Here is a 13318-nt window from a genome sequence, read left to right as displayed (position 1 = left end):
AGGCCCCTTTGAGTAATGTGTGACTGTGAAGAAGGAGCTCTGCAGGGGAGTGGAGGAGATAAGACTAGTCAAACATTCCACAATAAATCAACTTTGGGGAGTGGACGTTTACTGCTAAGTTTTAGATAACACTAAAAGCCATTGTTTATATAGCTTGGTAGGCAGGGTTTTGGTCTCACGAGTAAAAAGGTAATGACGAAGGTAGCGACATCATGAGGCTAGACTGAGGGTGTAACAAAACAACTTGAGACTTTTTGTTTTTGATGCAGGACTTACTCGGAAACATGCGTGCTATGTTCCTGATTGTCAACTTCTGTCTGCAATTGCATTAATAAAGGTTTTGAATGATTTAATTAAATATATTGTCATAATGCTAATATCACCAATGATTGACAAGGAGGAAAGGAACGAACCCTAACAATACACATTGCTACGTCGTACAATGTTTGCTAATCTAATGTGTGAATATCCCAATGTGTAATGACACAACTGTAAACTGCTATCACAATAAATTGCACTCTGTAACAATGTGCCTAATCTGTAGTTACGCTTTACCTATCTGACTATAACGTAAACATGATTTTAGCGCCATTTATTATAAAGCAGAACCGAAAACTAACTATAATTGGTGGAGCTTCGAGAACTTCACCAATTAAGTGAAATAATGTGAAATTCAAAGCAATTACAGTATGACAAATGTGATCAAGAGGCAATGACGGTTTACATCTTTCCCGCCTCTCCCATTTCCTCATTGGTTTTTAGGAGCATATACCCACGTGGGTGATTGAAAGATGAAGTGAGGTCCACACTCCAGTCCAGTTGGTAGTGGTAATGCACCTTAAAGTTGGTTGCCAACCACTATTTAAAGTCCAAAGAAGAAGCCTGAAGTAGGAGAGATTACTAGAAAAATAACTCGGTTTACCGTTTTATCTGTGGATTAATTGTCAAGGTAGAGGACCTTTTGCATTTCAGGTAAAATAACAACCCAATGTTTATATCCCAGGACAAATTAGCTATCAACAGCAAGCTAGCTAAATTATCATAAATGTTTGCTTATCAACCTGTCCCCAAATTAATGTCATTGGTTCAGAATTCGTTTTGATATTTCCACCTGTGTGTCCTGATCGCATCTGGTGTGGATGGACAAAATCAACACGTGTGTGATGGCGCACGTCTGGTCAGGATGTAACTGTTCGCGCAGCAAATACATGCCAATTTCCACATGCTTTTGGAAACTTGGGCAGAAAAAGTTAACTTCGATCCACTGAGAAAAAAGGGACAATGTTGACGTGTAATTCAATAAGAGAAAAGCTGCAAAATGGAGAGTTGAAAATAAAAAGAAGTGAGGACCAGAACAGTAGCCTAATGTTTGAGAAAGATGTTATGTGTGATGATTTTCAGGCGCTATACAAATTTGACAGTCACAAGATGGAACTCTACTGTTCAGATGGGTAAACTGCTATCACAATAAATTGTTCTCTGTAACAATGTGCCTAATCAGTGTAAAAGCTAAAGGGGGGGGGGGGGGGGGGTCAATGTAAATAGTCCGGGTAGCCATTTGATTAGCTGTTCAGCAGTCTTATGGCTTTGGGGTAGAAGCTGATCAGAAGCCTTTTGGAACTAGACTTGGCGCTCCGGCACCGCTTGCCGTGTGGCAGCAGAGAGAACAGTCTATGACTAGGGTGGCTGGAGTCTTTGGCAATATTTAGGGCCGTCCTCTTACACCATCTAGTATAGAGGTCCTGTATGGCAGGAAGCTTGGCCCCAATGATGTACTGGGCCGTACCCACTACCCTCTGTAGCGTCTTGCGGTCAAAAGCCTCCTGAGGGGGACTGAAAAGATCATCGTTGTGCCCTCTTCACAACTGTCTTGATGTGTTTGGATCATGATATTTTGTTGGTGATGTGGACACCAAGGAACTTGAAGCTCTCATGTTGAGAGACACTTCCAGGTCTCTGACGTCCTCATCGTTGTTGATCAGGCCTACCACCGTTGTGTCATGTAATGGTGTTGGAGTCATGCCTGGCCGTGCAGTCGTGAGTGAACAGGGAGTACAGGAAGGGACTAAGCACACACCCCCGAGGGGCCCCAGTGTTGAGGATCAGTGTGGCAGATGTGTTGTTGCCTTGTCCAGTTTGAGGTGAATAATCACTGTTCTGATATCCAGAAGCTCATTTCGGTCATAACAGACGGTGGCAGAAACATTATGTACAAAATAAGTTACAAATAACGCGAAAAAACACATATAAATTAGCACAATTGGTTTAGAGCATTCTCCTCTGGCACCATTATGATTATTTATAATATAATTAACTCCTGCAGAATTAAGCAGTTTCTGCAGCTGAACTGAAATCTTAGCAGAAACATGTTAGGTCATTTTCACAGCTTTAATTCCTGTCAAACTGATGTCATGTGTACATTTTGCACTGAAAATCTTATTGCATTTTCACTTTATCACATATAGTTGGGTGGTTGCAGATGGGTTATTAGCAATTGCGGGTAGGTGAACAAACAGCTGACCCGCACATCACTACTGGAGTGCACCTTTAAGCTTCTACAACTGGGCCTTTAATATATAGACAAAATGTCTCTGCCAAGTTAGAGAGGACACATCCTGTCTACTATCAGCATACACATCCTATCAACATACCACACATTTGTTACGCCAGGACAGGAGCAAATGTTTTTAACCTACAAAGAGAATAAGCATTTGGTCATGTTCAGGTCAGGAAGAGCTTTCAATTGACCCGCTTCGGAGCAGACAGAGAGACAATGATTTCATGAAATAAGGCGGAAGGGCAAGCAAGCCTTATTTCTGGAGAATTCATTTAACAGGATTGTTTTTTTTCACAGAATAACTATAATGGACCTACACAATATCCTGCAATTAAAAAAAATATCAATTTAAACCCACACAAAAGACAAATGTAACATAATCCCCTCAGAAATGTACTTTGACTACTCATTCAAGTATCCAACAAAATGTGTGGTTCTAGACATTGTAAAAATAATCAAATACATTTTTTAAATAAAACAGTATGAGAAAAATGAGGAGGGAGAAATGCTGGTGCTTGTAGATGAGTTGCACATCCATGATTTGATTACTACACACTACCTCTGCAATCTACTCCCAAAACATTATACACATTTAAACTTTACACACAAGGGATCATTCAGTAAGAAACAGGGTTGGGGTCAATTCAACTTTCAAATCAATCAGTGCATTTAGGAAGTTATTTAAATTTAACATTTACAATTTGGATTTCACACTTCCTCAGTTGATGGAATTGAAACATGAACTGACCCCTACCCTGAAGAAGAGTGAACTTCTCTGTGCATGACATCAGGATGAAAGCATGACAGAGGTTTCAACCTCCAACATAAAATGTGATACTTAAGCCTACAAGTTTAAACCAAGTCCAAATTGAGCTAGAGCGATTGAGCAGTGGTGTTAAGAATTCAGCTAATACAATCCACAACCAAAACAAACACATCTATTGCCCTCACTCAGATAGAAGCTGGTACCAGGTCTGTTTTTCCTCTCTTGCTAACTCCTATAACAGTGACCATAGAAGTTGGCGAGACAGCTAAAACCGATCTGGGACCAGGCAAATGAGGAGCTTCTTCACACCTTTCTCCTTTCAGGGTGTAAAGTACATCTCTTTGGTCAGCATTGATACAATGCAAGGGATCTGCTTCTTGGCATCGAAGCCAGGAGAGTTTGACGCAGACTCAAACTCTGTCGCCACCTTGTGGTTGACCCGGGTCAGGATGTGTTGGACCTCTAGCTCTTTGCTGTATTTGCCAATCATCTCACACAGAGATTGGATAAACCAGGAGCCAGTCTGAGTGTTCCTCCATGAGTAGTAGCCTGTGGGAAGACATGTGAGAGCACATAAGAGTCAAGGGCCTGGCTTGAATAATTCAGAAAATGCATTAATGCTCAGATAATAACAGATCTGAATTGGATGGATTGGTAAAGTAAGAGGGTGGTAGCCTTGCATTCACAGATCCAACTACTTATAGATCTGTGCACACCTCAAGGAAACTTGACTGGAGAGTGCTTCTATGTGTGTGTGTGTGGCTTTGGAACATGTCTTGGACCTGGAGCTGTGGAGTAGGCATAGAGGAAGTCTGCTTCCACAGGGATCCTGGTCGAACTCCCATCTGAACTGCTGTCTGCCTCGATGCCCCTGTCCAGATCAGTACCTCTGCAAGCCTGCTTGTCACACACACGGGGGACAGGAGACATGGTTCAGTCACAGTCACACACGAACGCAGAGGCTACCTTTTGAACAATCCCTCACCTCTTCCTGCCATCCAGGACCTCTATACCAGACGATGTCAGAGGAAGGCCCTAACAATGTCAAAGACTCCAGCCACCCTAGCCATAGACTGTTCTCTCTGCTACCGCACGGCAAGCGGTACCAGAGTGCCAAGTCTAGGTCCAAGAGGCTTCTAAACAGCTTCTAGCCCCAAGCCATAAGACTCCTGAACATCGAATAAAATGGCTACCCAGACTATTTGCATTGCCCCCCCACCCCCTATTTTACACTGCTGATACTCTCTGTCTATTATGTATGCATAGTCACTTTAATAACTACTTACATGTACATATTACCTCAAATACCACGACTAACCGGTACCTGTGCACATCGACTGTGTACCGGTACCCCCTGTATATAGCCTCGCTATTCTTATTTTACTGCAGATTTTTAATTATTTGTTACTTTTATTTCTTATTCTTTTTTTTATTTGTATTTTTTTCTTAACGGCATTGTTGGTTAAAACCTGTTGGGGCTAGGGGGCAGTATTTGCACAGCCGGATAAAAAAACGTACCCGATTTAAAATGGTTACTACTCTTGCCCAGAAACGAGAATATGCATATAATTAGTAGATTTGGATAGAAAACACTCTAAAGTTTCTAAAACTGTTTGAATGGTGTCTGTGAGTATAACAGAACTCATATGGCTGCCCAAAACCTGAGAAGATTCCATACAGGAAGTACCCTGTCTGACAATTTGTTGTCCTTCTGTTGCATCTCTATCGAAAATACAGCATCTGTGCTGTAACGTGACACTTTCTAAGGCTCCCATTGGCTCTCTAAAGCCGCCAGAAAGTGGAATGGGGTGTCTGCTGTCTCTGGGCGAAGAACAGCAGGAGAGTTTGTGAGTGGTCAGCCTGGGGACAGTGACACTGGAGATGTGCGGTCACGAGACTACTCAATTTTTTTCTTTCGGCCTTTGAATGAATACAACGTTGCCCGGTTGGAATATTAGCGCTATTTTACTAGAAAAATCGCATAAAAATTGATTTTAAACAGCGTTTGACATGCTTCGAAGTACGGTAATGGAATATTTTGAAATTTTTTGTCACGAAATGTGCTCGCGCGTCACCCTTCGGATACTGACCTGAACGCACAAACAAAATGGAGCTATTTGAATATAACTATGGATTATTTGGAACCAAAACAACATTTGTTGTTGAAGTAGAAGTCCTGGGAGTGCATTCTGACGAAGAACAGCAAAGGTAATCCAATTTTTCTAATAGTAATTCTGAGTTTAGTGAGTCTCAAACTTGGTGGGTGTCAAAATAGCTAGCCGTGATGGCCGAGCTATGTACTCAGAATATTGCAAAATGTGCTTTCGCCGAAAAGCTATTTTAAAATCTGACACCGCAATTGCATAAAGGAGTTCTGTATCTATAATTCTTAAAATAATTGTTATGTATTTTGTGAACGTTTATCATGAGTAATTTAGTAATTTCACCGGAAGTTTTCGGTGGGTATGCTAGTTCTGAACATCACATGCTAATGTAAAAAGCTGGTTTTTTATATAAATATGAACTTGATTTAACAGAACATGCATGTATTATATAACATAATGTCCGAGGAGTGTCAGCTGATGAAGATCATCAAAGGTTAATGCTGCATTTAGCTGTGGTTTTGGTTTTGGTGACATATATGCTTGCTTTGAAAATGGCTGTGTGATTATTTTTGGCAGTGTACTCTACTGACATAATCTAATGTTTTGCTTTCGCTGTAAAGCCTTTTTGAAATCGGACAATGTGGTTAGATTAACGAGAGTCTTGTCTTTAAAATGGTGTAAAATAGTCATATGTTTGAGAAATTGAAGTTCTAGCATTTTTGAGGTATTTGTACTTCGCGCCACGTGATTCCACTGGCTGTTGACGTAAGTAAGCATTTCACTGTAAGGTTGTATTCGGCGCATGTGACAAATACATTTTGATTTGATTTGACTGTGGACGAGACTAACCTGTTTTGTCAGTAGGGGATTCAATTAGCCTCTATCTTATACCTTCTTTTAACCTTAACTTCATATTGTTGTTCTAGTGCTTTGGTTTCACCTTAATTCCATCTAGAAAAAAAAATAAACAGGTGCAATGGCTTTGTAAATCTGCTCCTGAGTAGTTTTAAAAGTCTGATCTAGGAACACACGTGATGGCCACAGTACCTGGATGAAGAAGAGTTTGGGCTTGCCCACCAGCGAGTTGCAGCGGTCGCCCCGGAACAGGCTGGTGAGGCTCTTGAGCTCGATGGAGGCATCCGTCCCGAAGAACACACCATCATCCCCGTGACTCAGCAGGACACACACGAATGAAGCGGAGCAGCTGTGGTCCTCCTTGGAGGCTGGAAACAACATCAAGTTTTAGATTTCAATTCTGTGAATCACCAAAGGCTCTTTAAAGGAGCAATCTGCTGTTGCTACATACATTTTTTACTTATAAATGATTGATTATTGATGTACCCATTGATTCTTGAAGAACATAACATACATTTCTCATGAGCTTCGTTAAACTGTCATACTCCATCAGAAATCCAAAATATAACCTTGCATTACTTCAATGTTTGTAAACGAAGTAAATGTAAACAGACACTGTACAGCATTTTAAAACATGGTTAAAACTAAAATGTTGATATCATGGATGATCAGTCCTGGCAGCCATAGCTCTGTCTATGAGTTTGGGAATGGTTACATTTCTTCAGCCTCATCTCTCAACTTTTACCGAAACATTTGTGGGGAGATCGTTTTGTTATTGTTTCAACTGCGGATTGCCCCTTTAAAAAGGTAGACAAGAGCAGTATTGGGATGATTTCCAGAACAAGAAGTGAGAAACGTGATACTCATTTTCTTCACCAATGTTTTCACACAGCTATGCCGTTGCAGGTGAGAGAATGAAGCGCACCAGTGCACATGTGCAGACACTGAGCGCGGATCGTTTTGCATCGTGCTCACCTGCAATGTCTTTGCTTAACCCTGTTGCTCGTGGAAACGTCATATTGTTGATTCTCAGTTTAAGTACAGGAGACCATGTACTTTCACTTGTTTTTATTGTGAATGGGCTGCTTTTAAAACGTAATTTACTCAATGTCTTCTGTGTATGATCTTTATACGAAGACAAACCCATCTTCGTGGTGGTTGTCAGTGGTGGTGCTGACTTTCAAACATGCTTACCTGTGGTTAAAACATGCTTGATCTGGTCCACTGTCTGGTCATTGTAAACCTTCACCTTATAACCCAGTTTCCCAAACACCTTCATCACGTTGCCTGCATCCACATCTGTGCCATTGCGTACATTCATACCTTTAAAAACAAAGTAAAGTTATTAGACTAATTAAATTTGCTTTCTGGATATGTAATGCGTGTCATCATTGTGTACATACAGCCTTTACACAGTAGTGGAAAAAGTACCCGATTGTCATACTTGAGTAAAAGTAAAGATATCTTAAAATGACTAAAGTAAAAGTGAGTCACCCAGTAAAATACTACTTGCGTAAGTTTAAAAGTTTGGGGTTTTAAATACACTGCTCAAAAAACACAACACATCCTAGATCTGAATGAATGAAATAATCTTATTAAATACTTTTTTCTTTACATAGTTGAATGTGCTGACAACAGAATCACACAAAAATAATCAATGGAAATCCAATTTATCAACCCATGGAGGTCTGGATTTGGAGTCACACTCAAAATTAAAGTGGAAAACCACACTACAGGCTGATCCAACTTTGATGTAATGTCCTTAAAACAAGTCAAAATGAGGCTCAGTAGTGTGTGTGGCCTCCAAGTGCCTGTATAACCTCCCTACAATGCCTGGGCATGCTCCTGATGAGGTGGTGGATGGTGTCCTGAGGGATCTCCTCCCAGACCTGGACTAAAGCATCTGCCAACTCCTGGACAGTCTGTGGTGCAAAGTGGCGTTGGTGGATGGAGCGAGACATGATGTCCCAGATGTGCTCAATTGGATTCAGGTCTGGGGAACGGGCGGGCCAGTCCATAGCATCAATGCCTTCCTCTTGCAGGAACTGCTGACACACTCCAGCCACATGAGGTCTAGCATTGTCTTGCATTAGGAGGAACCCAGGGCCAACTGCACCAGCATATGGTCTTACAAGGGGTCTGAGGATCTCATCTCGGTACCTAATGGCAGTCAGGCTACCTCTGGCGAGCACATGGAGGGCTGTGCGGCCCCCAAAGAAATGCCACCCCACGACTGACCCACCGCCAAACCGGTCAAGCTGGAAGATGTTGCAGGCAGCAGAACGTTCTCCACGGCGTCTCCAGATGTGCTCAGTGTGAACCTGCTTTCATCTGTGAAGAGCACAGGGCGCCAGTGGCAAATTTGCCAATCTTGGTGTTCTCTGGCAAATGCCAAACGTCCTGCACGGTGTTGGGCTGTAAGCACAACCCCCACCTGTGGACGTCGGGCCCTCATACCACCCTCATGGAGTCTGTTTCTGACCGTTTGAGCAGACACATGCACATTTGTGGCCTGCTGGAGGTCATTTTGCAGGGCTCTGGCAGTGCTCCTCCTGCTCCTCCTTGCACAAAGGCGGAGGTAGCGGTCCTGCTGCTGGGTTGTTGCCCTCCTACGGCCTCCTCCACGTCTCCTGATGTACTGGCCTGTCTCCTGGTAGCGCCTCCATGCTCTGGACACTACGCTGACAGACACAGCAAACCTTCTTGCCACAGCTCGCATTGATGTGCCATCCTGGATGAGCTGCACTACCTGAGCCACTTGTGTGGGTTGTAGACTCCGTCTCATGCTACCACTAGAGTGAAAGCACCGCCAGCATTCAAAAGTGACCAAAACATCAGCCAGGAAGCATAGGAACTGAGAAGTGGTCTGTGGTCACCACCTGCAGAACCACTCCTTTATTGGGGGTGTCTTGCTAATTGCCTATAATTTCCACCTGTTGTCTATTCCGTTTGCACAACAGCATGTGAAATTTATTGTCAATCAGTGTTGCTTCCTAAGTGGACAGTTTGATTTCACAGAAGTGTGATTGACTTGGAGTTACATGGTGTTGTTTAAGTGTTCCCTTTATTTTTTTGAGCAGTGTATACTTAAGTATCAAAAGTAAATGTAATTCCAAAAATATAGGAGCCTCCCGAGTGGCGCAGTGGTCTAAGGCACTGATTCGCAGTGCTAGCTGTGCCACTAGAGATCCTGGTTCGAGTCCAGGCTCTGTTGCAGCTGGCCGCGACCGGGAGACCCATGGAGCGGTGCACAATTGGCCCAGCATAGTCTGGGTAAGAGGGCTTGGCCGGCGGGGATGTTCTTGTCCCATCGCGCACAAGCTCCTGTGGCAGGCTAGGCGCAATGCTCACTCACACAGTCGCATGGTGTTTCCTCTGACACATGGGTGTGGCTGGCTTCTGGGTTAAGCGGGCATTGTATCAAGAAGCAGTGTGGCTTGGCTGGGTTGTTTCTCGGAGGATGCACAGCTCTTGACCTTAGTCTCTCCTGAGTCTGTATGGGAGTTGCAGCTATGGGACAATACTGTAAACTACCAATTGTATACCATGAAAAAGGGGTAAAAAAATACACTGCTCAAAAAAATAAAGGGAACACTTAAACAACACAATGTAACTCCAAGTCAATCACACTTCTGTGAAATCAAACTGTCTACTTAGGAAGCAACACTGATTGACAATACATTTCACATTTCACAATAGACAACAGGTGGAAATTATAGGCAATTAGCAAGACACCCCCAATAAAGGAGTGGTTCTGCAGGTGGGAACCACAGACCACTTCTCAGTTCCTATGCTTCATGGCTGATGTTTTGGTCACTTTTGAATGCTGGCGGTGCTTTCACTCTAGTGGTAGCATGAGACGGAGTCTACAACCCACACAAGTGGCTCAGGTAGTGCAGCTCATCCAGGATGGCACATCAATGCGAGCTGTGGCAAGACGGTTTGCTGTGTCTGTCAACGTAGTGTCCAGAGCATGGAGGCGCTACCAGGAGACAGGCCAGTACATCAGGAGATGTGGAGGAGGCCGTAGGAGGGCAACAACCCAGCAGCAGGACCGCTACCTCTGCCTTTGAGCAAGGAGGAGCAGGAGAAGCACTGCCAGAGCCCTGCAAAATGACCTCCAGCAGGCCACAAATGTGCATGTGTCTGCTCAAACGGTCAGAAACAGACTCCATGAGGGTGGTATGAGGGCCCGACGTCCACAGGTGGGGGTTGTGCTTACAGCCCAACACCGTGCAGGACGTTTGGCATTTGCCAGAGAACACCAAGATTGGCAAATTTGCCACTGGTGCCCTGTGCTCTTCACAGATGAAAGCAGGTTCACACTGAGCACGTGACAGACGTGACAGAGTCTGGAGACGCCATGGAGAATGTTCTGCTGCCTGCAACATCCTCCAGCATGACCGGTTTGGCGGTGGGTCAGTCATGGTGTGGGGTGGCATTTCTTTGGGGGGCCGCACAGCTCTCCATGTGCTCGCCAGGGGTAGCCTGACTGCCATTAGGTACCGAGATGAGATCCTCAGACCCCTTGTGAGACCATATGCTGGTGCGATTGGCCCTGGGTTCCTCCTAATGCAAGACAATGCTAGACCTCATGTGGCTGGAGTGTGTCAGCAGTTCCTGCAAGAGGAAGGCATTGATGCTATGGACTGGCCCGCCCATTCCCCAGACCTGAATCCAATTGAGCACATCTGGGACATCATGTCTCGCTCCATCCACCAACGCCACGTTGCACCACAGACTGTCCAGGAGTTGGCGGATGCTTTAGTCCAGGTCTGGGAGGAGATCCCTCAGGAGACCATCTGCCACCTCATCAGGAGCATGCCCAGGCATTGTAGGGAGGTCATACAGGCACGTGGAGGCCATACACTACTGAGCCTCATTTTGACTTGTTTTAAGGACATTACATCAAAGTTGGATCAGCCTGTAGTGTGTTTTTCCACTTTAATTTTCAGTGTGACTCCAAATCGACCTCCATGGGTTGATAAATTGGATTTCCATTGATTATTTTTGTGTGATTTTGTTGTCAGCACATTCAACTATGTAAAGAAAAAAGTATTTAATAACATTTCTTTCATTCAGATCTAGGATGTGTTGTTTAAGTGTTCCCTTTATGTTTTTGAGCAGTATATATATATACTTAAGTATCAAAAGGTAAAAACATAAATAATTGCAAATTCCTTATATTAAGCAAACCAGACAGAACCATTTTATTTTATTTGGCTAGCCAGAGGCACACACTCACACATAATTTACAAAAGAAGCATGTGTGTTTAGTGAGTCCTCCAGGTCAGAGATGGGATGTTCTCTTGATATGTGTGTGAATTGGACCATTTTCCTGTTCTGCTAAGCATTCAAAATGTAACATACTTTTGGGTATCAGGGAAAATGTATAGAGTACATTATTTTCTTTAGGAATGTAGTGAAAGTTGTATAAAATATGAATATAAAGTACAGATACCACAAAAAACTACTTAAATAGTACTTTAAAGTATTTTTTACTTAAGTACTTTACATCACTGCCTTTACACATATTCTTCCAGTAGTAACCCAGCAGACAAAGCTGGGTGCGGTAATGTCATTACAACCATTTGACATAATCAGGTTATAATGATGTAATTTCAACTAGTTTCACCCACTGGGAAGAAGCTGAACAACAAGCTTTATGCAAATACAAAACATAAGTATTAGACATAGCCTAGACCCGAAGTCTACAAATGAACAAACACAAACCTGTTCTTCTGTCAAAGTTCTTGTTGTTAATGATGATACACTGGCCAATGCTGGGGTAGCTGAGGCTGTACCTGAAGCTATGGGACTGAGGCTTGGCATCCACCTGCATAGACCCAGAGCCACCACAGGGGCCCTCTGACCTAGGAAACAAATAGATGCCACTTAGCAGACGCTTTCATCCAAAGTCACTTACATCCAAAGTCGCGTACATTTTCGTGTGTGCATGTTTTCCTTCTGAGAATTGAACTTACAACTTTGTAGCTCTTACCAACTGAGCCACACAGGACCACTAGTTAGATTACAGCAATACGCCAAGCTGATACTCTGTGTAAATCAGATCTCAGACTGGGTTTTGAGCAAGTATACACGTGTACCTTTGAAATACTTTTGAGCATCCTTCCCTCAAAGTAATCACTGATCAGACATGTGGATTGTGTGGAAGTTGTGAGGTGGTACCCTTACTTTTCACCTGTAGAATCATCAGACCAGTGATTACTTTAAGAAAGGGTGGAAGGATGCATTTCAAAAGCAATTCCCAGGCAGGCCCTTAAGCCAAAATTCTCCCAGGGGTGTTGCCATGTGGCTGACCTTTGCCTTCTCTCGCTCTGACTGTTGCGCCATATCTATGAATAAAAATATAATACTTTTTTCAAAAGAGATACAACTGATCTCCTATTGTAAAAACGTCTCTTTTTAGTCATATATATATGGCTGTGTGTGCGTGTGTCAACTATAGGCGTGACACAATAACAATTTTGGCAATTTCCTAGCATGGACCAAATATAGGCATCAAACTCCATGACCGCAACACGATCATCAAGTAACAATGTCGCCTAATTTCCTGATTTCATTACGAAATGTATAACAAAACATATGGTGGCCCGAATGACTGGTGAATATCGCAACTCAAAACAACTTTACCACGGTTTGCTAGGCTACTTCGTAAAATACATATGCATTGAGATAACAAAGAATCTCACTCTTGTCCATCGCCCCGCCTAGCGTCAACGCAGTCCCCAGCACTCAAATCGTTTGCTGCTGACATGGTATTCTGCGAATCGATTTCAAACAATGTCAGTGACTATATAAAAATGTTGGTAGTGAAGTTTTGGTCAAACCGTGCAAATTGCCACCCTTATATCAAGCCAATATATTGTATGCGCATGTCTTCCTATAGTTCTTTGTTGCAAACAACAGTCAGCAACCAACCAATAGTAGCGTCCGGAGTAAACAATATCAGGACACGTCACTATCGAAACCAATGCAAAGGGGGCGTTCGGTTTCCACACTTCCACACAACTC

At 43.1% G+C, this 13318-nt stretch overlaps 1 protein-coding gene across 1 annotated transcript; it reads right to left on the bottom strand.

Moving 5' to 3' along the window:
• Positions 1 to 2372: 2372 nt before the first annotated feature.
• casp3a (caspase 3, apoptosis-related cysteine peptidase a) lies at positions 2373 to 13252 on the bottom strand. The gene is made up of 6 exons (XM_029750187.1): positions 12997 to 13252; positions 12017 to 12156; positions 7478 to 7606; positions 6476 to 6651; positions 4106 to 4220; positions 2373 to 3872 (listed from the first exon to the last, which is right to left on the bottom strand). Exons 1-6 carry the CDS (start codon positions 13059 to 13061, stop codon positions 3643 to 3645), a joined length of 855 nt encoding a protein of 284 aa, XP_029606047.1. The 5' UTR covers positions 13062 to 13252; the 3' UTR covers positions 2373 to 3642.
• Between the last annotated feature and the right edge of the window lie 66 nt (positions 13253 to 13318).

The sequence above is a fragment of the Salmo trutta genome, chromosome 4 (genome assembly GCF_901001165.1).
Source record: "Salmo trutta chromosome 4, fSalTru1.1, whole genome shotgun sequence".
In the NCBI taxonomy this organism is placed as follows: Eukaryota; Metazoa; Chordata; class Actinopteri; order Salmoniformes; family Salmonidae; genus Salmo; species Salmo trutta.
The sequence above is the reverse complement of the archived record's forward strand: the minus strand, read 5'-3'. Positions and strand labels throughout refer to the sequence as shown.